At 42.2% G+C, this 26,388-nt stretch overlaps 1 protein-coding gene across 3 annotated transcripts in view; it reads left to right on the top strand.

Moving 5' to 3' along the window:
• The window catches only part of Atrnl1 (attractin like 1), a 548,573-nt gene that overhangs the window by 435,842 nt on the left and 86,343 nt on the right, over window positions 1–26,388 (top strand). For all 3 annotated transcript variants that reach the window (XM_057777516.1, XM_057777515.1, XM_057777517.1), the window contains one exon: window positions 23,709–23,823. In XM_057777516.1, the coding sequence (XP_057633499.1) occupies window positions 23,709–23,823 (115 nt within the window). The remainder of the gene's footprint in view (window positions 1–23,708; window positions 23,824–26,388) is intronic.

Below are 26,388 nucleotides of genomic sequence, written 5' to 3'. Positions count from 1 at the left end.
CTTCATGATGACTGTACAAGCTGCGTTGGTTTATTCCTCGCGACTCCATTCCAGTTCAGTTAGGAAATCTGTGTTGGACCCACACGGCCTCCAACAATCACCAAGCGGCAGTGGCTTACTGGCAAAGATTTAGCATATCTTACTCTTGCGGCAGATCCATCCCAGTATTCCGTTTAGTTCCCCCTAACTCTGTTCCCCAGCAGCTCTGCTATAGGCCCAAAGCAGTTCCTTTATTAACCAATGAAAGCAACACACAGACAGAAGGACCTCCTACACCAAGGAGGGGCCTGCAGAGCCCAGGGGCACTTTTCAACCTGGCGTTCTTCTCAGCCTCACTTCATTTCTTCAAGTCGCAAAGATAATCAGATTCCCAGCTTCAGATCTCGGACTTCCAGGTGCCCCAACATCTCCTATGGGCCTGGTTTTGTCCTAACTTCTTCACTCCATCTCACAGGTGAAGAAAACATCAGGAGTTAAGTGCAGTTGTCCTTACCATGAACTTCCAAACAACCCATTACTGCCCCGTGGTTTTCTTTGTGCATGTGTGCTGTACGTGCTGGCACCACAGCCGCTCCGTCCTGATGCTCCGTGCATGTTAGCCTCTCACACATGCCGACCCTGAACTGTCCAACCCCGGCCCTGATCAGAGCAGGAGTCAGTTTCCACATGCGAAAGTCACCGGTCAAGAGAGGCCGTCAGGCGACAAGGGAAATCCCTTTCTCTAGGGACAGGGAGCATCCTTGTTTCCATGCCAACATTTATCGTTGTAACCATTATCATTTTGTTTTCATCTGTAAAAATTCTTGGGCCATGAAACATTTGGTCATTTGCCTAAATTCCCACGTTCTGTTAAGTATTGGAGCTAGGATTCAGGCTCGGTTTCCTATTGAATTGGGAACCTGCCTACAAGAACATCCTCTGTGTCTGTGTCACACCCAAGGCACACACATGTGTCCCCGGGTCATTCTCTCAAAAGTCAGAAGGGTTAGGCTAAGTTAGGAGAATGGATTATTCTTGTAGTAGAAATGTCTGCTACGTTACACAGACCGTTATAAAGAGGCACAACAGGAAGGTAAGAGGTTGTGTTTTTTGAGGGCTTCCCTATGCCAAGCAGCATCCTAAATCCACGTGTCTGTTCACAATCATCCAGTGAAGTAGGTGGTAATCATTTTGTCACGGAGCAGTTGGGACACATGTCAGGGTTACAGCCAGTGGCAGAGTCAGGCAGTGATTCCTGTCTTCGTTAGGGGCTCATTGCGGTGAAAAGACACCATGACCACCATAGCAGTTCTTAGAAAGGAAAACATTTAACCGGGGCTAGCTTAGAAGTAGCTGAGAGTTCTACATCCAGATTCACAGGCAGGAGGAAGAGGGACCCTGGGCCTGGCTCGAGCATCTGAAGTCTCAAAGCCCACCCCAAATGGTGCACTTTCTCCCGCAAGGCCACACCTACTCCAATCAGGCCACTCCCCCTAACAGTGCCACTCCCTGGTGAACAAGCACAAACACATGAGTCTATGGGGCCTTCTCAAACCACCATAATACGTGAGCCTCTTCTGTCTAACCTCTCCCTACATTTCTCCTCCGTGGAACTGCTTGAGCGTGTCACTCCTGCACCCAGCGGATGCCTGGCTATGACAGGAAGTCATGTAGCTCAACTCACCTCGGTCTGTGAGTATTTCTCAATGTCTGCTCATCCCACTGCCAACCCCACCAGAGACCACTTTCAGCAGCCACAATATTTCTTCATTTTTATTATACTTTCTATAACATATTTCAAAGCATCTCATCCCTGAGCCGTATTATTTTAGATTCTATAGCCACTGGATCTAGTTGTATTTCTTCCTGAACCTTTAGAGCTCCTGTTTCTGGGTGTTTGTGTACTTGTTCAAAACTGTAGCATTCGTCACCAACCCTTTTTTGACCTCCCTCCTGTTCTCCGTCTGCAAGAGTGTTCAGCATTGCTTTCAGATCGCAGGGACAATAATTAGACAGAGCCTTGTATTCTCACCCTGTGGGGACCACCAGAAGCCACTTCCTTCGGAGTTTCTGTGAGTGGCAGTCCTTAGGCCCTTGGACAGTGGGATGCAGGATCCTGTTCCCTACCCTTCTCTCTTCTCCTGGGTGCTGCTCTGTAGACATCGGCACTGTCTTAGCAGTGGTCACTCAGCTCCTACTTGTGTTTGTTACTGCATCTGCTTCTGCTTCTGTGCTCCACCCAATGGAGCCTTGCCCTTCGCTCTCTCCTTCCCCTTCCATAGCCCCTCCAGCCATAGGTGAACCCATCTTGCCCAGTTCTCTCTGTTTCCTTCCTACATCCCAAGTAGCTTAATGAGGCTGGATAAAATGGAAACACACACACACACACACGTACACACGCACACGCTGTATATTCCCCAGGTCAACCCATTAGTCTCCTGGGTCACCCTGGGGCCTTTGTCTATGTTACTCTATCTCTGTGCTATCTCTGTGGCTTCTAGAGCGTCACCTGGCTCACACCTTCATTTACGTGATGCCCAACCATGTTTCCTAGGCACCATGATAATGTGACCCTCGCATTGCTGGATTCCTCTGTTGTTCTTCTGTCCCATCTTCCTTGTTTCTTAGTCATTTTTTCCCTGTCTGTCATGTCATGGCCATGCCTCAGGGTCAAGACGGTGTGGTCCAAAGTTTGAATTTCAGCATCTGCGAAATGAATGGTTGCGTGTGTCCGGGAGCTGTAAATGTTAGGACAGTGTGGCCGCTCATGAAATTCTTATCCTATTCCCATGCTGTTCACTTCTGGGGAGGATCAGACAAGAGTGTCTGCCTCTTTACACCTCTGTCAGCTCTTCCAGTTAAGCAACATGATCAGTAGGCTCCACACAGTTTGAATGAAGGAGATTCCCAGCAGATATGAAGCCGGTGCCAGATCTGGGGTCTGAGTTATGCAATCCCACCTTGTTTTTTTCTCCGATAGGCTGTATACATTGTAGGAATACAATCCGCTACGTCACTCTGCTACCCCCACCATGCTTCTGTCTTTGCAGTGATAGGATCTAATCTTCACTTTAAAAGTGGTGATGGAAATGTTTCCCCACCCCACCCACTGTTCATTCTTCCCAAAGGAGCAACCAGCAAGCAATGAATGTCAATAAATAGTGATCGACATTATTGTTGTTACAAGAGGAAAGACATAAAACTGCAGTTTCTGGAAAGCATTTCACTCAGAAGGCAAAGAGAAGGAAAAGTTGCCTGCCTTTCCTTTTGATCCTTGTAGAATCCCAAGATCAGCGGTGAGCTCATGCTCCCCTGCAAGCATGCCGAACAAGGCTGGCCACCTTCTCTGGAAGCTTTATGACTTGGAAAGTAAGGTACAATGAATTATTTGAGTAAGTACGAAGAAAATTCCAGTACTGCTTTCTTGGTTCTTTAGACTGCTGATCTGGCCATAGATTTAGCAGTAAAATAGCTTTTTTGTCCTTTCTTAAAGAGAAAAATTACCATCAGAGTTGCTAGTCCAAGTAGAAAAATTATAAAGGCGGGCTGTGGTCCTTAAGAGCAGTCTCTCTCTTAGAGGGTTGGCAAGGCAGTACTATAGCAACCTCAGAAAACTAGGAGAAGTCAACATACAGGTGAATCACAATTTTAGTTGCTACGTCGATCTTCTCCTCTTCTGCTGTCTTCAGTTTCTTTCTTCCATGTCAGAAAGACTCCTTTACACAAGTTTTTCATTTGCTTGGTTTGAGTTACCGCAAGGTGTGTGTGTGTGTGTGTGTTGAGGCTATTGTGAAAGGTTTTGTTTTCCTGGTTTCTTTCTCAGTCTGTTTGTCCTTTGTAGATAGGAGGGCTGCTGATTTTTGTGTGTTAGCTTTGTATCCTACTACTTTGCTGAACGTATTTATCAGCTATAGAAGCTTCCTGTGGAATTTTTAGTGTCTTTTATATGTAAAGTCAGATGCCTTGGTTTTCTTCCCTTCCTAATTTATCCCCTTTACCTTCTGTTGTCTTATTGCTAAGACTTCAAGCTCTATGTTTAGAAGGGTGTGGAGAGAGTAGACAACCTTTTCTTATTGCTGATTTTACTGGAATTGTTTTTTAGTTTCTCTCCATTTACTTCAATATTGTTTTTATTATGTTGAAGGATGTCCCTTGTGTCCCCAGTCTCTCCAGAATTTTATCATGAAGGGGTGTTAGACTTTATCAAGACCCTATTCGGTATCTGGTGAGACAACCGTGTGGTTTTTGTCTTTCAGTCTGTATATGTGATGGATTATGTTTGTCAATTTACATATGTTGAACCATCCCTGAATCTCTGAGATGAAGCCTATTTGATATCATTTTTATTGAAAATAGATTCTGCTCTCATACTATGTATCCCATCCCCAGTTTCCCCTCTCTCCACCCTCCCAGCTCCCCCATTCCCCCAGATTCACTCCCCCTCCTTTTCCTCTTCAGAAAAGAGCAGGCCTCCAAGTGATGACAGCCAGATACAACAGAACAAGATACAAGGCAAGGCAAAGACCCTTATATCAAGACTTGACCAATAGGTGGGAAAGAGTCAGAGACACCCCTCCCACTGTTAGGAATCACCCCCACCTCCAAAAAAAAAACAACACCAAGCTAACAGCCATAACCTCTGCACAGAGGGCCTGGTGCAGACTTTGCAGGTCCCTTACTTGCCACCTCAGTCTCTATGAGCCCATGTGTGTAGACACAGACTGTGCTTTTGTTTCTGGGCCACCCAGACCTGAATAATCACACAGAAACTACATTGATTCCAGCACTTTCTGGCCAATGACTCAGGTATATTTCTAGCTAGCTCTTACATCTTAACCCATTTCTATTAATCTATGTATCACCACAAGGCTATGGTTTACTGGTCACTACATAGTGTTTCTTGGATTATACCTATTCTCTCTCTCTCTCTCTCTCTCTCTCTCTCTCTCTCTCTCTCTCTCTCTCTCCACACACACACACACACACGCACGCACGCACACACATATATATTTCAGATTTCCTGCCTGGCTTTACTCTGCTAAGCCATTGGCCAAAACAGCTTTATTCATCAACCAATAAAAGCAGCACATGTACAGAAGGACATCTCTCATCATCTCCAATTACTGTCTAATTATCTAAAATATATCTTTGTTTGACCTTGAAAACATACCTGATGCAACTACAAGTTCTACACTAGGTGACTGACCACTAACCTGCGTTCCTTATTATCCTGAACAGTTGATAATAGTAATTTCCAAGGTGACTGACCACTAACCTGCGTTCCTTATTATCCTGAACAGTTGATAATAGTAATTTCCAAGGTGACTGACCACTAACCTGCGTTCCTGATTATCCTAGACAGTTGATAATAGTAATTTCCAAGGTGACTGACCACTAACCTGCATTCCTTATTATCCTGAACAGTTGATAATAGTAATTTCCAAGGTGACTGACCACTAACCTGCGTTCCTGATTATCCTAAACAGTTGATAATAGTAATTTCCAAGGTGACTGACCACTAACCTGCGTTCCTGATTATCCTAAACAGTTGATAATAATAATTTCCAAGGACTAGAAATTTGTGTATATTGTTAAATGAGTTATATAGGTACAATACATTGAACAAGAGTAGAAATGTATGTACAGTACATTCTAACAAAACTAACCTCATTGTACAAAGTTTGCATACAATATACAAAAGTCCAATCCAATATAAAACATTTAAAACTAATAGTTGCTCTTTAAAAGTAGATTCAATAATCTAACTTTTTATCTTATTATATCTATACCCCATATTTTTCTTTTCAAAACAAGAACCTTGAATCTAATTTCCTTTAACTTTTCTCTGACCATTTCCAATAATAACTTGTAACTAACTCCCCTAAACAAACTCTGCTTCAAAAATCCAAACATTAAAAATAAGAGAGATAGAATTTTAAAAAAATAGCCACATGAAGATGGAAAATACACAGAAAATTTGCATACTCTATGTTATTGTGTTATCCTTGAATTGTTTGACTTCTTAGGAAGGAGCAACAGCTACTAAAAGACATTTAATTATAAAAGGTGATCATTAATTTGACCTATATATTTTCAAAATATCTTGACTTAAAAATATAAGTTTAAAGTTATGTTACTTTGGGAAAAGAGGTTCTGCTTTTTTTCTTCAAGAAATTAGATTTGTTCTGTGACAAGAAAAAACAGGATTCTCAAGGAAGACCCTCTGAAAAATTTTTGATGGGAGCAGATGGCCCAGGTGATACATTGTTTCAGAGTACCTCGGTTGCAATTTCTTCTGAGTTCTACATCCAGAGCAGCTTTAAGGCTGCTGACTGAGATGATAAAACTTCACAGAATATTCCAGTCAGGACTTGACCATAATCCTAAATTTTCTTGGAGGTCTCTCAAAGATTTCCAGTGCTCCCAGTCAGCAGGAAGTAGTCTAGAAAATTGCACCCACATTCTCCCCAAAAATTGATAATATATGTTTGTCTTTGTTTAGTGTGTTAGTTATAAGTTGTTATGGACAATGGTCAGGAAAAAAGCTAAACAAAGGAGAATAAATTCGGGGTCTTAAAAAGAAAAAACCAGAAATTGCTGTGGGATAATGCTTTTGTACACTGTAAAATTTTGTCACTTGCATTAGTTTAATAAAATGCTGATTGGCCAGTAGCCAGGCAGGAAGTATAGGTGGGGTAACAAGACTAGGAGAATTCTGGGAAGAAAGGCAGAGAGAGTCATCAGCCAGACACAGAGGAAACAAGATGAAAATGCCTCACTGAGAAAAGGTACCAAGTCACATGGCTAAATATAGACAGAAATATGGGTTAATTTAAGTTGTAAGAGTTAGTTGTTAATAATCCTGAGCTAATAGGTCAAACAGTTTATAATTAACATAAGCCTCTGTGTGTTTCTTTGGGACTAAATGTTGTAGGGCCAGGAGGGATAGAAACATCCATCTACACGTATGAGACCATCTTAGTTGATTCTGTGTGCCATGTTGTCCTGTGTCCTCCATCCCCTCTGACTCCTTCAGTCTTTCCTCCCAATCTTCCACATGGCTCCCTTATCTCCAAGGGAAGGGACCCGATGGAGACCTCAAATTTAGACTCTCACTGCATAATTTCTAGCTATGGGTCTCTGCACCTGCTCCCATCTGCTGCCAGAGGAAGCCTCTCTGATCGTGACTGGACTAAAAGAAGAATCAGTGAAATAAAGAGTTGGTTTGTGGGGAAATCAACAAGACATACCAACCCTTATCCTTGCTAACTAAAAGATGGAAAAGAATATCCAAATTAATACAATCAGAAACAAATAGGGCATATAACAGATTCTGAGGAAATCTAGAGAATCATAAGAACATATGTTACAAACCTGTACTCCAGTAAATTAGAAAATCTAAAAGAAATGGATATTTTTTTCTTGTTAGTTACCATTGGCCAAAGTTAAATCAAGATTAGATAAACAATTTAAATAGACCTACAACCCCCACTGAAATAGAAGCAGTCATTAAAAGTCTCCCAATGAAAAAAGCTCAGGGGCAGATGATTTTAACATAGAATTCTACTAGACTTTTAAACAAGAGTTAATGCCAATACTCCTCAAATTATTTCAAAAAAATAGAAATTTAAGGAACATTGCCAAATTCATTTTATGAGGCCACAGTTACTCTGATACCTAAACCACATAAAGATTCAACAGAAAAAGATTTACAGACCAGGTCCCCTTCTGAACATATATGCAAAAATACTCAATAAGATACTTGCAAACCAGATCCATGAGCATACTAAAATGATGCTGGATAATCTTTTAGATGTGTTCTTGTGTGCAGTCTATGAGTATTTCATTGGGAATGTTTGAATCTGTGTTCATAAGACAAAATTCTCTGTAATTTTCCTTCTTTGCTAGGTCTTTGAATAGTTTATATGTCAGGGAGATTGTGGTTTCGTTAAAAGAATTAGGCAATGTTCCTTAACTTCCTATTTTGCAGAGTGATTTGAGAAGATTTAGCATTATCTCTTCTTTGAAAGTCTGGTTGAATTTTATGCTAAGTCAGTCTGGCCCTAGGCTTTTTTTGGTTTGGAAAATTTTAATTATTGCCTGTAATTTCACTAGCAGTTAGAGGTCTATATAAATTGCTTATCTGGTCTTTGAGAATGGTAGGTTGTGTATTAATTTCTTTTTGGTTTTCCAGTTTGGTAAATTACAGATTTTAAAATTATGTCCTTTTATAAGTCTCCTGATTTCCTGGAGGGCTATTGGGATGTCCCTCTTTTTGTCTCTAATTTTATTGGTTTAGACGTTTTCTCTCTTTTATTTAATTTGTCCATGGATTTATCAATCTTACTGTTTTCCTCAAAGAACCAATTCTTTATTTCATTGATTCTTTGTCCTATTTGTTGTCATTTTATGTTATTGCCTCCAGCCCAAGTTTGATCAATTTGTGCTCTCTGCTCCCTTTGACTGCTTTGTTCTTGACATCTCAGGTATATTGTTGAGTTGTTGATATGAGATATCTCTACCTTTTTTTTTTAATGTAGGCCCTTAGTACTATGAACTTGCCTCTTAGATCCACCTTCATTGTGTCTTGTAGGTTTGGTGTGCTATGTTTTTATTTTCATTCAATTCTAAAAAGTTTTTAATTTCCTTCTTAATTTCTGTCTTGTCCCTTCTGTCACTTAGTAGTGAGTTACTTGATTGGAGCTCATGTACTTTCTTTCCTTTTTGTTGCTGCTGATATCCATTTTTCATCCATGGTGGTCACACAGGGTGCACGGTGTTATTTCTATTTTCTTATATCTGTTAAGACTTCCTTATGTCCAAGTATGTGATTAGTTTTGGAGAAAGTTCCATGAGCTACTAAGAAGAAAGTCTAATTGTGTGTGTTTGTGTGAGATGGTCTATAGATGTTGCTAGGTTCATGATATTTGTGACATTATTTAACTCTGACATTTGCTCTGTGTAATTTTGGTGTGGATGACCTGTCTATTGGTAATAGTTGGGTATTAGATTCTCCCTCTGTCAGTGTGTAAGGGTCAATGTGTGACTTTAACCATTGTAATGTTTCTTTTGCATACTTGGCACCCTTGTGTTTAGTACATAAATGTTAATATTTTTAATGTATTCTAGGTAGATTTTTTTCTTTGATGAGGATGTAGTATCCTTCCCTATCTCTTCTGATTAGTTTTGGTTTGACATCTATTTTGACAAGTATTAAAATAACGACACCAACTTGCTTCCTAGATCCATTTCCTTGAGGCTGGCTAAGTCTCTTTCTCAGCCAATAAGAATTTTTCTTTACATTCTTGAACACTGTAGAAGTACTGGGGTGTGCAACCTCCTTGGGACTGAGCATCTCATCTTCACAGCTCACAGCACAGCCCTTCTACGGAGAGCCTGCCTCTTCCCATGTTGTATAGCCCCATCCCAGGGGAAGCCTTCTTCCACAGGGCAGCTGAAAGGCCTTCTGAAGACCTGTCAACTCAGACACAGGCCTCTGCATTGCGGGTGGTCTGCCCTCTGTCAGCCTTCACCCTTCAGCCTTCACAGATGCGGTTCCTAGGGCTGCTTGCCTATAAGCCTTCTTCACACATCTCAAAGAGTCAGAATCTGTTGCCTTGGCAACCTCACATCCGACATAGCCTGTGCCTACCTTCTTAGAAGCAATTACAAGGATTTCCAAGTTTATTAATGCTCTTAATTGTAGGATGATCACAAAATTCATAGTTAGGCAAATTTCTCTGCTGACTTTTGCCATTTTATCCAATACTTTTGCTTATTTCTCAGATGTTTCAGTCGACATTTCAGTATTATGCCAACATGGCCGTTTCCTAAACAGTGGAAGAAGATAACGGGCAGGCAGTGTTGCCTGGTTCAACGTGGTCATTTCCTAAACAGTAGAAGAGGGCAGCGGGCAGGCAGTGTTGCCTGGTTCAACATGGTCATTTCCTAAACAGTAGAAGAGGGCAGCGGGCAGGCAGTGTTGCCTGGTTCAACATGGTCATTTCCTAAACAGTAGAAGAGGGCAGCGGGCAGGCAGTGTTGCCTGGCTGTCCCGAAAGCGAATAGACACTTTGCCTCTTTCCTGGCTATGGTAGTTGACTTCCAGCAGTCCGTGGTTGTTCCTTCTGGGTGGACTCCTTTTTCTTCACGTGACATCTGTGGGGCCCTTCCCCTTAAAAGCGTGCCAGGTCTATCCTCCTCTGCCATGATTCTTTGATTAATCCTCATTCATTACATGAGAGGTCTTTGCATTGGTTGACTTTTGGTTGTTGTGAGAAGATATAGAAGAGGAAAATGTATTTGGCTCACAGTTTCGGATGTCTCAGTCCATTTTGGCTGGCCTCATCACCACGGCCGGTGGTGAAGCCCGAGACCACAGCCAGGAGTATGTGGTGGAGCCCATCTGGGTGCCACAAAGGCCAGGGAGCCAGGAGGGAAAATAGATCCTTTAAGGGATACCCTAGTGACCTCCTTCTTCCAGCTAGGCCCACTTTATGAAGTTTCCCACACTGCTTAGCAGCCTGTTGAGCCATAAATTTATCAGTGAGCTAAACTACAAAGCTTTAAGCTGTAGGATTTAATGACTTTACAAAGGCCTTATCTCTGGGGGTCAATACTTCAGCTCTGAGGCTGGGGTCAAGCTGTTTTGAGATCTAAACTGTTAAAACTTATTTCCAAACAAGGGAACATACTAAGATTCTGATGGTTTTGAATTTAGGAGGAGAGATTAATTAATCACAGACCAAAGGAGAAACATTCAAGATTTACTTCCTTCGTGACACCTGTATTTATGCTGTTGGTATCTTACTTGTGCCATTAGGCTCTTTAAAGAAAGCACACTGATCCAGATGTGTGCAGTGAGCCACACCCAATGACAGAAAGCTCCTTGAGGATTAATCAATTAGATGATTACTATGAGAGAGAGAGAGAGAGAGAGAGAGAGAGAGAGAGAGAGAGAGAGAGAGAGAGAGAGTTTCTAAAGCAACAGTGTTAAAACCGGGGCAAGGATCATTACACAGACTCTGACCATTAATTTTTAGTCATACTGAAAACAGAAATTTGAGATTAAAGAGCTTTGGAGAGAGATTCTGTTCACTCTTCTTTGCTTTCCAATACAAGTCATGATGAGGCTGTGGTGCGTGCATGGTGAAGTCGTGTGAGGTAAAGCCCCGAGGGAGTATTGTGTAAATGTATTTAGTTTTGACGTGTAAAGATTCCACACACTTCAGGTCATGAGCAAGCATGAAAATGCTGTCTTATGGATTCAAATGAGCATTGGTATGTCCTGTGTGCCTACGGGAGAACACCGTGGCCCTTTAGAGCATGGGGTGTGTCCTGTGTGCCTACGTGAGAACACCGTGGCTTTTTAGAGCATGGGGTGTGTCCTGTGTGCCTACGTGAGAACACCGTGGCTTTTTAGAAGCAGAAAAGAACCCTCTGCCTCTGTTATCTCTCATCACTCATTCCTATCTCAACCCAAGGATATCTTAATATACATTATATATAATTAATATGTATGTATATCAATGTATATATGTACACACATGGATATTTGTATATATAATAGAGAGAGTGGCAGGGAGAGGCTTCCTGGGTAGAGAGGTATTAAGAACACACCTAAAAAGGCATTTCTGAGCATACCCACACAAACTAGTCCCCTCTCTGCTGTGTAACCAGGAAGATTCCTGTAGCCTGTGTGTCTCTAACAGCCTTGATCGCAGGATGTTTTAACATTTGCATTCATTTCTGAACATCTTCTCTACCATAGAATAATATCTGAACTTGGAATTCACTCTCTACTTTAACTCAGACACTAGAATACTGGTCTCGTTCTTTGAGACCAAATTAAAGTCTATAAACGCACCCAGGAAAGTTAAGAAGAAACTTTCATACATAAAGCCCCTGGCTCCCCTGCCATGATTCACCAAACCAAAGTCAGAGGAGGAAAATAGAGTTCGTGAGATTGACCCAGATGAAACTGCTGATATTCAACTAATTTTGACTAAAAAAATTAAAACCTGAGGCCAGCCACTTTTACTTATTCATGTATTACCTTTTATAACCACCAGTATAACCTCAAAAGTTAGGTTTTATAATCTCTGTTTTCTGTATGAAGAACTTGAGTCACAGAAAAGTTAAATAATATACCTAAGATCACATCTGATTTAAACCTAAGTCTGATTCATGTGCAAAATTAGTTTGCATCCAATGAAATCTTCTAGACATTATAGTATGAATGTTTCCAAATTCTGTTGTTCAGGTCTTGAAATGGAAAACTCTAATCTGCTCTAAGATCTCAAGGTCACAAATCATGGTCTGTGTGCTTGGGAATGTTGAAGCTAGGCAGCACTTGGAGTGAAGTTGGCGGGCACAGCCACACGTAGCAACGGGAGGGGTGGGCGTGGAGAACGAGTCCTTGAGACCGTTTCCGTCTGTGCAGCGCCGTCCTCCTCGCTGGCAGCGGCGCAGGGCTCACTTGCCTCTATATCAAGAACACGTAAGCAACAAGCAGGATGGCGTTGGCAGCTCCTGCGCAGGGTGGAGGGGACAGCGGGAAGGCAGGGTCGCTCTCGTGCCTCTCTGTCCTTGCAACGTGCAGTGAAAACTGCTCTCCGTAAAGCTAACCATGGGCATCAACTATTAAATTCTATTTAGTTTTTTGCAGTCTAGATGAGAAGAAAAGAAATAGTTGTTGATTTTATACTCTTTCTTTAATGCTCCAAATAGTGCGGCTGTGGTCCTTGAAGGGTTAATGTTCGAGTTTCTAGGGAAACCTTCATCCAGAAAGGCTCACTCTCTTTGTCCAGGCAAGTTTTACTCTGCGGTGCTGATGCACGTTTCTGTACAAGTTAAATAAACTCTTTCCTCCAGAATTTTGACCATGTTCTTCTTACTTATAATAGGTTGTGATTGCTGTAATAATCATAGCAGAAAGTCATTTATTATGCTGGATCTATTAACTTTTGATTCCTCATTAAGAATATTGCCAAATCTGCACTTTGAAAGTCTGCTGACACCTAAGTTTTCACAGTGCTTCTTGATTTACTTTTATAGTGGAAGTTTCAGAAGTAAATGTTTTCATTTAATGTATACTAAGCCTAACGGGTTTCACTGGGACGCAGTGATTCCTGAGGGGTTTGTAATGTCACTTTGGAAAGGTCTGTACATCCTGATACACTGGCCAGGCCCCTCACAGCGACTCACCTCTCCCCCAGCTGACGGCCATTATCCCAGCCCTGGCCAAGAAGAGTTGGAGGGAACTGATAAGGGGCTTGGATTTCTTGAAGTAGCCTGGCTTCTTCTCTCTTTGTTTTTTCAAGACAGGGTTTCTCTGTAGCTTTGGAACCTGTCCTAGAACTAGCTCTTGTAGACCAGGCTGGCCTTGAACTCACAGAGATCTGCCTGCCTCTGCCTCCCGAGTGCTGGGATTAAAGGTGTGCAGCACCACCATCTGGCAGTCAAGAAAAGTTTTGTCTCTGGCCTCTTATCTCTCTCTACAGGACAATTCCTAGTATGTATTCTTGGGACTTCTAGCAATTTCTTAGACAAGCCGTCTGCATTGCACCCCTCTCCTCAGATTTTTCCCTCTTGCAGGAATCCCCACAATTCCTTGTTTTCTGGCTGTCTCTTGGTCATCCTTCTGTTCCCCTTCCACTCCCGTGTTCAAGGTTCCTTACATATGTATTGCACATTCCCCTGGTACCATAGCCTAGCTACAGTCAGCTGTGAGGGCTGCTGGCCACACCCCATCCAACATTACTCCAGTGCATCCTCTTTATCTTTTAAGTAGAATCATCCTGGCAGCTGTGTTCCTAAGGTGGCATTTTGCGTTCATGACACAATATGCTTTAGAATAGACCAGTCTGAAAAACCGCAGCATGATCTTAATTTAACTTCCTTGTTGCTGTCTATTAATCTGCCCCATATTGGGGTTCTCTTCGTATCTTCCCACAAGATGCAGCTCTTTGCCTTGTGTACAGTTTTGAAAAGAGAGAAGTAAACATGTAAGCCTGCATGCATTCATGACCACCCACTTACTGTGTATGTCAGACACCACCTTGGTCTGGTTTGTGCAGCACAGGAGGCCCACAGATGGGAGCCCTGATCAGAATGGAAGCTGCTGTGGATACACCGGACCATGTACATGAGGTGTTGGCGTCGGGTGTGTGCCTTTTCACGGCAGAATTCTAGCACTGAACTTCTTAATTTACTCATTAAAGCCATTAACAAATTCCTAAACTATCACTTTGGCCTCAGAAAGCTTCCTTTTGAGTTGCTGGAGCAGAGAGCTTGGTGGGTGCTGTTTTCAGGCTAGCTGATTCTCTACGTCTGTGGATAACTACATCAGTTCCTCCAGTCCTTGTCAAAGCACTATGTGTAAGCCTCCTTCAACTTCATCTTACCCACCAGACGTCTGAGACAAGAGAAGTGGGCTGACCAAGCTCATACTTGGATCAGAGAACCGCCGGCACCCAGAGCACTGGCTCCTGGTTTTGTATCTCAGCCTCAGCACGACTCCCATTGGTGTCTGAAAGAAAAGTGAACTACTCCACTGAGATAGAGTGCGAAGGTCCCAGAGTAGCCCAGGATGGCCTACTAGTTACCTGAAGGGAGAAAGGGTTGAACTGGGGGTTTAGAATGGACAGCACTGGCTTCTGGTCTAGGCAGGCAGGACAGCAAAGGCCCAGCCCTGTGCCTGAGTGAGATGGGACGACTGATGTGGCTGGCACACTAGCTTCTCATTCAGAACCGTTTTCACGGCCAGAGTAGATGGTCTCCGTTTCAGATTCTCACACGAAGCATGGTGGTTAAATTGCTTTTGTGCGGAGATCCTGTGAAGACTATGGATTATTAAAATTCTACTTATGGCAATTCTTTCATAGATAATCCATGTCAAGTGTTTGAAAAATGCTACCCGGAATCAATTTTTAAAGACGACCTGTTCAAAACCGCCTCCTACCAGCATTCATAGTTATTAACCAATTCAGACAGAGCACGAGATGGCCCTGCCGCATTTTCCTGCTGGCGCCTAAACTCCTTGGAGGAGCTGGCAGTAAAGCGTCTGCTCTCACAACTGAGCCTCCTCACCCCCACGTCCCTGCCGTGTAGGAAAAGCAACGTAGACGACTACAGATTTGAACCTCAGCACGAATGGCCTTGAGGGTGTGTGTATCTCTAATAAGAACAGAGACACAGGGAGATGTTTCTCAAAAGAAAATACTTAGCGTGGTGTGAAACTCGGTGGCAGTCAGGTCCTTTGGAGCCTCCAGCCCGTTCTGTGAATTTGGGGTTCTTTTTTATTCTCCTACCTGTTCCCTCAGACAGTCCTTTACTCCCTCTGAACTGACCTCTAGAATGGTTTGGCCTTGTTTCCGAGGGTGCTCCATTAGCCCAGTTTATTTTGTTACTGTGAGTTCTCCTACTGTATCAGGCCAGCCAATGTAATTTTTTCATTTATCATTTCGTGTAGAGGGAAATTCAGTCAGTAAAGAATGTGGTTTCCAGCCTCACTCTTTTCTCAAGGCTGACAGTGAAATCTGAGAATCTGATCTTGGCATCTGGAACCCTGGGACTTGCTGATCCTATGGAATCCAACATATTTGATTAGCCATGAATCTAGCTACTGCACTGACTTAATTCAAGGCTCAGTAAATTCGTTAAGTTTTATTAATGTGACCAAAAACTAAATTTTTTATCAATCTAAGCAATCATTAAGCTGCAAATACCAAACTGTTTATATTTATAGATAGGTCTGCATTAAACACTGCAGACGTGAAATCCTAGGTTGATTAATGTGCAGTTGTTTGCTTTTCTAATCATTCACTCATAGATCAGATTGGTATTTGTGAATACTGTCAGACTATTCTCTCCCCGTCAAAACACTCATTACTGCTGACAGCTATAACATATCCACATTAATCCTTAATTCCTTGATTCAATTTTCTAATTGCTTTTTTGGCATGCAATGGTGGCCATTCAGGTCCATGTGATCTATTCATCATACTGTATGAGAATGTTCTTTAAATTACAACGGCCATTAAATGTGCCTGAACAGGAAAAAGCATTAGCAAGCACTGGAAATTTTAAATTTCATGATACTTAGGCATAGTGCTAAGTACTGCTATGTCAGATATTCTAGAGTTTATCCATAAATCATATACATCATAGTCATAATTTATTAAAGAGGTAAGGGACCCTAAAAGTCACTCGGCCTACTGGTTCACTTTGCATTTGGGGAAAGTGACTTGGGATCACACAGACAACAACAAAGCTGACCCTGGGACTTGTTTATTCTTAATACTCATTGTGTGTTTTTGTGATTGTGTGGATGTGTATGTGTGTGTGGAAGGGTTGTTTGTGTGTGGGGGTGTGTGAGATTGTATGAGGGGGTGTTTGTGGGAGGGGTGTTTTGTGGATGTGTTGGTGTGTTTGTGTGTGTGAGAGAGAGCATGTGTGTGTGTGTTTGTATGTCTGGGTGAGTATGTTTGTGTGGGTGAGGATGTCTCTGTGGGGGTATTTGTGGGTTGTTTTGTGGCTGTGTGTGTTTCTTGTGTTTTTTGATATGCTTTTTTCCTTTGCTATTTATTTTTGGTTTTTTTGTTTCAATTTGTTTGCCTAGTTTTTTGGTTTGGTTGGTTGGTTTGATCTTTCTTTTTTTTTCTAAAAAGAGTGAAAGAGGGGTTAGAGTTTGGTGGGTGAGGAGGTGGGGAATTCTAAAAGAATTCGTGGACAGGGAAAAGTATGATTACAATCTATTGTATGAAGAAAACTTTCATTAAAATCTTTAAATAATAAAAAAATATAACTAAAATAATGTAGGGAATTCTCAAAGGATTAATTAAGATATTTTTAAGATAAATGAGCAGAGATATAGATATATACACACACAAATCCTCTCTTGGTTTCTGCTCCTCATAGCCAACTGACAGGATAAGAGAAACCTTGAATTTTAAAAAATGTACTCTTAATAAATTCTATATTTAGAACATAGAGTAGCCTGACAGTATTTCAATTAAGAACTTATATACTCGAATCCTGACCTGCCCTGACTGCCTGTGTTACATAGCTGTATCAGCTGACCTCTCTGAATGGTTTCTCCGTCTCTGTAGTAGGACGGCACTTTCTCCTAGTGAGCTTGCTGTGTAGTTACACATAACAGTAAGTGTCCAATGCTTAGCAGCACACGGTACCCACCGTACACAGCCCATGTTTGTAGCTGTCACTTTATTGTCCCTCTAGAGCCATTCATTGGATACTGTCGTGCTGTACTATTGGCCGACTGCTACCCTGTGACGAGCTTGCTTGCTCATACCTTCCCTCCTTTACTCCTATGGTATCCACCGCAGCAGATGATAGACAGGGCAAAGACCAGCGCAGGCCTGCCCTGCCCGGGACCTCATGGCCACCAGCATGTACTTCAGTACCTGTAACAAAAGACTGAGAGACAAGCTCCCCAAGCCATCAAGGTGCTTGGGCATTTCAAAGAGAGGAGTAACTACAGGAGCTAAGTGAAGAATAAGAAACTCGACTTAGGCGTTTCGTGTGTGGTAGTACACATCCATGACCCCCAGCACTGGGGAATCTCAAACAGAAAGACCATGACTTCCAGGCCAGCCTATACTTCACAGCAAGACACTGTAAAAAAAAAAAAAAAAAAAAAAAAAAAAGACTTGGGTTCATGGTAAAGAATTAATAGTACAGGTTCAGGGCCATGGTTTGATCCACAGGCCCATGGCAGGATAAAATGAAAGATGGAAAGAGGGAAGAAAGAGAAAGAAAGACAGATAGAGACACACAGAGGAAGAGAAAAAGGATTTGTTCTTCAAGAACAAATTTGTTGATCAAGTGGGGTAGAGAAACCACCATCTTCCTAACCAGAGGTCAGTAGCAGGGAAAGCACTGAAAAGGAGTAGCGGGTGCCTCAGACCAGGGACAGCAGCATGGTTAGGGGACTCTTGATGTGGCCTTGAGGGATGTCGATTATGAAAGTAACCTCTGTAGGGACAATGTCCTGGATCACGGAAAGATGGTGGATTAAGATGAGCCATTCTGAAACTTATACAGGAGTTGAGGAATAGCCCTCACGTCGACAGAGGTAGACCTGGTTTACAAATGGACCGGCGTTGGGACCGAATGCCCAGGAATACCATTCTGTGCTACAGACCGCACGTGGCAGCATCCGGGTCCTTTCTGACCCACAGACATCCTCTGTTGATTGGCAAGTATTTCAAACTGTATTACACACACTTCTAGCTCCAACCACCATCTTACTGGTCTGGTATGAGAACATCAGATATCCTATAAATCCCAGCCGCCATGCCATACAGGACTTCCAGAGATGGCCTTCCTGGGGTTTCTAGCAGACAAAATCTTTAGCTAGCTTTGCCCTTTGGCATGTTCTAAGCCTGCAGGGTAGTTTTCAAAATGGATCTGTAAGTAAAAGGCATATTTGGCCGGTACGCTAAAATAACCAGAGCAGCTCAAAGCAACAGGTATAATTTAATAATTGAAAAAATGGGAAACTCATGCCAGCCCCGTTTATCTACCTGGCTCCAGGTGGCCACAGCCAAGCCAGATGTGATTGGCTGAGCTTCCCCTATCATCTCACCCTTTTGTCTAAACAAGATCGAACCAAATCCAATACAACAATATACAATAGGAACAGATACCAAATACAAAATTACAAGCAATAAACAATATTAAGCAAGAAACACATAACAAAAGTTTTGCTAAGCATTTTATTTTAAGGAGTCTAAATAATGTATTGAAATTAAGTTTAGCTAAATCATGAGGAGGGTAACTACAATTATCTAATCTTCAACTCCATCAAAGATCTGAGAAGGGAAGTAATATTACTTGAGTAAACAGGAAGTACAATCAAGAAACTTCCAAAATGTGTAACAAATGACAGGGACAACTGACTACCTGGGCAATCACCCAAAGTCTCATTTGCAATGTTGAGTCAACAAACTTTGGCTAAGGCCTAACGTAACTGACATACCATTTTCAAAGGCAAGAAACTTTTCAGAACTATCTTACCCTGTCTTGGCAGGATATGACAGTCCTGTTTTATCCATTTACAGATACTCTGTATCTCTGTCAGTGGTTGAGGTATGGGCTTTTCTTTGCCCAAAGGCCAGTTCTGCCAAGAAGAAGACAAGCTCCGAGTGGAATGTCTTTGGTGCTCAACAATCTCTGGGTGTTGTCAGGAGCAATTATGTCTTACTACTACAGAACTCTAAATTAGCTTAAATGCCATTTTCTATAGCTCTTTGAAGAGGTTGAAGATTATACTATCTATACTGAATATAATCTCTATGAATCTAAAGAACCTGGTTAGGTAACTATAAATAAGACCGACATAGATGACTATTGATCTATAATTTTCACTACGTATCTAACTTAAAGACTAAGAGAATAAACAACTGCGCAATAAATGAGGACAATGACCTCTAAATGTAAACAATATATGTCATTACATAAACAGTATATAAGTATCTTAATCAGAGGTGAAAATCTAAGTTCTACATACAGAACAGATTCAAGACTGCTGCCTGAGATGATCAAGACTCACAGGATACTCCAGTCAGGACTTGATGATAATTCTAAATTTTCTTTAGGTCCCCATAAGATTATCAGTGCCCCCAACTAGCAGGAAGTAGCCTGAAAAATACTACGCCCACATTCCCAACAAATGGACTATGGATATTTTCCTTTTTTTTTTTTTTTTTAAGAGGGGTAGTGGTGCAGGAGAATTGTCTGTATTCTGTCAATCATGTATTTTAATAAAATGCTGATTGGCCAGGCAGGAAGTATAGGCAGGTCAACCAGAAAGGAAGTAGAGGCGGGGAGATGAGAACAAGAGAATGCTAAGAAGGAGGAAGCCCATTCCTCCCAGTCCAGCCCAGACCACCGAGAAGCAAGATGTAACCTACCCGCCTGAAATGTATCTAGCCATGTGGCTAACTTAGATAAAAATAATGGGTTAATATAAGCTACAAGAGCTAATAAAAAGACTGAGCTAATGGACCAATCAGTTTATAACTTATGTAGACCTGTGTGTGATTTTCTTTGGGACTTGCTGGCTGTGGGGTACTGGGCGGGAAAAAAACAAAAGCCAACAAGCCTGCTCTTTCGTGTTACAGAGGAGGAGGAACTCCCTCATGCCACATGGAGCCCTGCCTCAAGTGGCAGTCTCACTTTCAGAACATACTGTGGTTTAAGATTTACCTTGAAACTATTTGTGATTCCAGAAGCTTCTCTGGTAATTTGTTTTTAATAGCTAAATAAGACTGGGAAGGCTTTACCATAACACTTATGACCCATCATAATGGCGATGTGAAAATAAGTTCTGTAGTTTGAAAACCCTCCAGCAAACCTAACAGTTCTGTGTGGGTGTTGCGTGCCGGGTACTTCTGAAACTAGGGCTGCTCGTTACCTCGGTGTGTTCTCAGGCCAGCTTTCGGCAGCAAACAGGAAAAGGCCTTCAAGTCCAAGCTACCGAGTGCTGCAAGCAACAGACTTGAGCCTTGTCTCCTCCCAGGGCAGACATGGAGGATCCACGATAAATTGCAGGACTCTGTGAGCCTGTTATGACATTGGGAAGGGACTGTGATTCACGGTTTATCACAAAACAACCGACAAACCCCAGGGTATCCAGAATATTATCTTGTGTAGCATGTTGCCACTTCCTTTTGTAAAATTCAAATGTTATTTAGTGTTTCTCTCCTTTCTTTAACGTTTAAAAGCCCACATTTAAACTGATATTAGTCACAAATTCTTTCACAATAATTTTTAATTATGTGAATTCCTTCCAGAAGTGTCAAAGAACTGGCTAGTAACTAATATTTTAAACATAATGAATAATTCATGTTTTGCTAATATCCTCCTATGAAAATTATTAGAGCTAAATATAGACCAAGTTGTACGGCAATTTGGTTTTAAAATAGAATTATAATCTCCTTTTACAGAGCTTACCAACACAAAGAGGTTTTTAAAAGTGCTTTTTACATGATCCCAGCAGAACCGAGAGTGAGAAAATTAGTCTAGAACGGTCCTGTGACTAGGTCTTCTCATACAGTCCCCGTCCCATGGTCGGGCTCCTCACACCCTTAGTCCTCCTCCATTGCAGGGTCTCTGAAGTTCAAAGAGTTAGGCGATTAGGCTCTGTTCTGCCAGAAACTTGCAGTTAGATTTACAGTTTGCTAATTTTTCCTTCAGTTGATGGTTTGGACATTTACTGTCGTTCCTGTGGTGTAGAAAGTGGGAAGGTGGCCTGGCCACAAGACCCATTAATGAACTCCCAAACGATGTATTTCCTAATCCCCACCCCAAACCAAACTATTTCTCAAAAATCTTTAGTCTCATCCAAATTCTGCTGTTGTAGTTTCTGCAATCAGATTTTTAAGTGACTTTGGATAAACAGAAGTGTTGGTTGTTCTACTCAGAGCCGGAAAACACAGTAACAAAGATAACATTATCGGTTGCTACCTATCATCAGTTTCTCTTATCTACAGTGAAGGGGATTTTAATATTTCTAATAAGTTACTGTCATTTAAATATGGAATTCATTTACATTCTCTGGGTGTATTTTAGCAAATTGACCTTTACATATATTTTGCATCTATTAAATTAAAATACATTTCAGTTGCCTAGAAATATGGTTGGGAAATTCATGGTGCTTTTTTTGTTAGTGTTGCCGTATGACAAGCCTATTCTCTAAATATTTACATCACTGGATAATATCTATGTATTTATGCTAATTCTAACTTAACATTTTCAAAACTTAATCTGTTAAATTAAATGTAAACTTTTAAAGTATCAGCCCGTAGATCTTGTAACTCGGTGGAAGTCAAACAACATGGCCGCTCGCATTATCTTGAACATTTAATGCCCTCTGCTTCCCAGCCTGACCACTTCCACCTTTATATTGAAAACTTCCAAAATATATCTAGAGGAGAAAATTTTAAATAAGAGATTTATGTTGCTATAAAATGAGAAATACTTTATAACCACATAAAACCGTTGTAACCAGGAACTCAGTCTAAGTTTTACATAAATGGGAACATATTTTATCTTTAATGGCTCATTAAGCCTTCTGGAAATGGCAACATTCTAGAATATTCTAGGTGAATGACTACATATGTCTATATTTCTTCAAAAGTTCAAATATCTTAAGTAGAAAAAATCTGAATAAATCATTTATTCTAATAATTAAAGGTATTTTTGTTATTTCTTCTATTTCATTTTGTCTTTGTGCAGAAATGCCTCTTTGACATCCTGCTGTCTCCTACCTGTAATTCCTCAAATAATGTAGCCCAATCTGTGATTCCTAGGCCAAGATGAAAACCTTGATGTCTCAAAAGTGTCATTATTTATTTTTAAGCCCCAAATATGTATATATTGTGTGTAAGTAGGAAAGGGGTGAGTGTGCAGTCATGTGTCTATATAGTATTGTGTGTATGTGGAGAGCGTGTGTGTCTGTAAATGGGTCATAGGCTACTGTTGAGAACACAGACTCCAGAGGTAGCTACCTGAGCTCCACGCCAGGCCTCTACTTCTTCCAAGCTGTAGAGAGTTCATACTTGCTCCTTGACTTCCTGGGAGGTGGGAGCAAACATCTTTCCACTCCAGATAGGAAACCCACAGCCCCCCCCCCCCAACATTTCCGCCCATCTACTTTAGAGGACCAGTGAGTTACTAGGTTACTCAGAGGTCAGCTGGCCAGGGTCCCCCACCCAGCACCCACACTGCTTGTGTCCTTGGGGAGAGGCTTGTGAAAATTGTTTCAGGAGTTTCCTGAAACTTGTAAGTCTCCATTACTTTCTGAATCTTTATAGCCTCCTGTAATGTTTTAATTTGGAGGAAATAGCTACATAAGAACCCTCTTCGATATTCTCCTCTTATAGGAATCATTTAAGACTTAACCCAGATAATATATGCAGGGCTGTGAAGCATCTAATTCATTGTAAGACATTACTACAATGTCGTCATGATCAGTTTTTAGCATATTTGCCTTATTTCTGCCCTGTTATTTATGCAAGTGTATTATTGCTGAACAGTTATTACGTGTGTGTTTCACTAAGGTAATTTTAAAAGCATACTGATTTATATATGGAACTCTCACTTTTATATGGAATTCTCTTTAGTCATATACAGAGACAAAGAGCAGAGATGTGGTCACCAGGTCAGGTAGGGGTAGAGAAGACAACATAGGGCGGTGGCCTTAAACCTCCCTTGACGAGGTGGCTGAACCTAGATGCCTGTTGTAGAGCAGGAGGGCTGATGTAATGACCTCACGTTGTATGCTGACACCATGCTGCTCGTGTAGGCTTCGCGACGTGATAGCTCGTCTCTTGACCTTAGTGGTAATGTCGCTTCTGTTTGGTGTATTAAACGTGCATACATGGAAGTAACTCTTAAAAAGTAGCTGTGCCAATAGGATATTTGGGATTGCGATCACTTAATTAGATAAATCAGGTCATGTGGCACCATCGCTGATGAGTGGAAAAGGCAAAGATGCTTAGCTTTGTGATATACCAGCTAGTCTATCGTAGTGAAATGTACTCACGTCATCACATGAGGGATAAACTCACATCCACACCATGCCAGCATTGGGTATCACCCAACAGCCAGGAGTGCTCACTGACTGAGGGACAGAGGAAATGCAGCAGAAATCAGCCATGCTGTGCCACCTGTGCCAACTTACCATGGGTTTTCTTTTCCAGGGCGCACCTAAGCCAATAGCCATAGAACCCTGTGCTGGGAACAGAGCCGCTGTCCTGACGGTGTTTCTCTGTCTACCGAGAGGATCGTCGGGCGCCCCACCCCCTGGGCAGTCAGGTATGACACATGAGCCAACTGGAGTTATGCAAACTTGATTGAGAAGGAGAAACAGCTGCGCTAAAGACGCTGTCAGGCCACTTCCCAGTTTCTGATTCAGAACACGGTAATGAAATCTTATTAGCGCATAAACTGTCACATGAATACGTACATTGTGTGCTTTGACGTTTCCCATGTAAGCGTCTGTTGATGCCTGTGGATTTGTGCAGTGTAGTGTAATCCAGTTGCTGTAAGGACACTCGCTAGCAAGGAAACAAGTTCTTGATGCTTTGGGCCGGCTTCTTTTCCCTAGTATGTATGGCTTATAGGAAGCCAGTTGATAGCTATGATGGAAGCTTTGCATCCGTGATGTGGAACCAACCCAGGGGAGTGTGTGTGACTCAGTGGCACTGGGAGACAATAGCTCATTGCTGACACCTCCATGTGAGTGGGATCTGTTGTCCCCCAGCCCAGACAGGTGGGCTGATAGGCTAGTCGCTCTCTTTCCTGCAGATGAGCACACTGGGTCCTGTTCTGAGTCACCATTTCATCCCTGAAAAGTATGTTTTGGCTTTGGAGCCAATTGTAAGTATGATCTTGTGGTTTCCTCCTAGCTGGAATGCCCTCCATCCCGCAGACACACTGAATGTGAATGTAATCAGTAGTCGGATCACGTGACAATCTCGCCTCTCTGTTTACATGTGAGAGTCCATCGACCCAAATTACTTTGTTTATATTCTGATTGTCTTTTCTGGTCAGCTCTTCATGGAATGGATGGTTTGAGAGCAGGGGAGATTCCAGAACTTTCTCCTCAGTTCCTTTATACATTAAACAAAGCTCCAGGGTCCTGGCAGCTTCCGGGCTGTGATGGGATGCTTACCTTCCTACTTATCTTTGCACACGCCCTGGCTTAACTTTGACTGGACATGGTTTGTGTGTACCCCCGAAATGGAAGCTATACAACTTACACTTCTTAAGCTCCAAGTATCCGTGCTGCGAAACTACACCGTGTGAACAGTTCCCGACTGGACTCGTTCACAGCACTCTCGAGGTCGCCTCAGTGCGAGAATTTCTCAACAGCAAATGTTTATGAGAGAGAGAGAGAGAGAGAGAGAGAGAGAGAGAGAGAGAGAGAGAGAGAGAGAGCGCCTGTCTGCACCTTCTGCAACACCAGGTGGGTGGATTTGTTTCTGAGCTCTGCCCAGGTGCACAGCATGCAGAAGGCGGAACGGTTTGACACTGGTCAGATGAGATGGATATTTATAGGGCTGTGCCCAGCTAATGGAGGCATTGTTTAGAGCTGGAATGAATTCCAAAACAAATACTTCAGTAATGAAAACGAGCCAAGGTGACGTACACCGAGGCTCCTCTCAATCATTGACAAATTACTCACTGATGGGGAGAAAGTCCAGGCAGCTGCCAATATCCCGTTCATGCCTTTAACCTTTGGAGTCCTCTTTGACTGATTCCCAAAGGCCCAGGAGCTGTGTGGACCGTTGCTGTGGCCGCTTTCCTCACAGGAGGCTCTGTGGTTTCTTGTGATAATGCTGCTTTCGCGGTTTTATTTACACGGTGCTCTCCCTGTTTTTCACGTTTGATCCCAATGGCAAGGCTGTGAAGTAGGTGATACAGAGCTCCAAGTCTGCAAGTGAGAGGCGTTAGGTGTAGAAAGCTCTGCGTTTCTATGCTCAAGGAGTAATTGGAGTAGGGAAGACAAGGGTAGCAAGCCAAGAGAAAATATTGTGGCTAGCATCCCACCTGTAGCAGAGAGCCTGCTTCTTCATCACTAACAGCCCACATCTTTGTGAGTTGGAGCATTTGAATTGACAACGATGGTGTCGACAGGGCTGCTCTAGGTAGAGAGATGAAACATTGAAATAGTACACACATACTTATTCCAGAGCCCGCAAAGGGAAGGGTGTGGTGTGTTTCTGCACTATTCAAGACAATCTTGTCACTTCTTAAAAAAAAAAAAAAAACAAAAAAAAAACCTAATAAATTTTCCCGGGTATTAGAGGAATAAGAATATTCCTTGATTCTGTCCTTCAAGGTGCAGTGTTATCTACTGACGGCATTTGCTTTGAAATACATGATATGCCATGGTGGATAGGGTGATGGCTGATTGACAGGTACGAAGCAAGCCAAGTAAAGATGTCAGTGGGGGACTCAAAAGGTGCTGGAATAGATTCATCCATTATGTCCATTATAAAATTCAACTTTGCTGGATCATTGATTTTTTTTTTTTTTTGAAACAGTAAAATGTTTGGCTTTAGTAGAATAACGGTCTCATGGCTGTGCTGGAATGTAGCCTGGGTGACTTCAGGAGAGTCACCCTTCCCTGACCTGTTCTTGGCCATTCAGTACACCAGTGTGGAGGGTGCCCCTTCCTCCCAAATCCAGCCAGACTGTCACGGACCCTCTCCATGAAAGCAGTCACAAACATGCATGCACACACATGCGCACGCACACACACGTGCACGCACACATGCATTCACACACATGCGCATGCACACACACACCACTTGCCAAACTACTGAATCTTCTTTGGTTCTGTCCAGATTCTTTCTCAAAACCGCATTTAGCACC

Source organism: Chionomys nivalis, chromosome 8 (genome assembly GCF_950005125.1).
Source record: "Chionomys nivalis chromosome 8, mChiNiv1.1, whole genome shotgun sequence".
Taxonomy (NCBI): domain Eukaryota; kingdom Metazoa; phylum Chordata; class Mammalia; order Rodentia; family Cricetidae; genus Chionomys; species Chionomys nivalis.
Note: the sequence above shows the minus strand (reverse complement) of the source record. Positions and strands in the feature narration are given on the sequence as shown.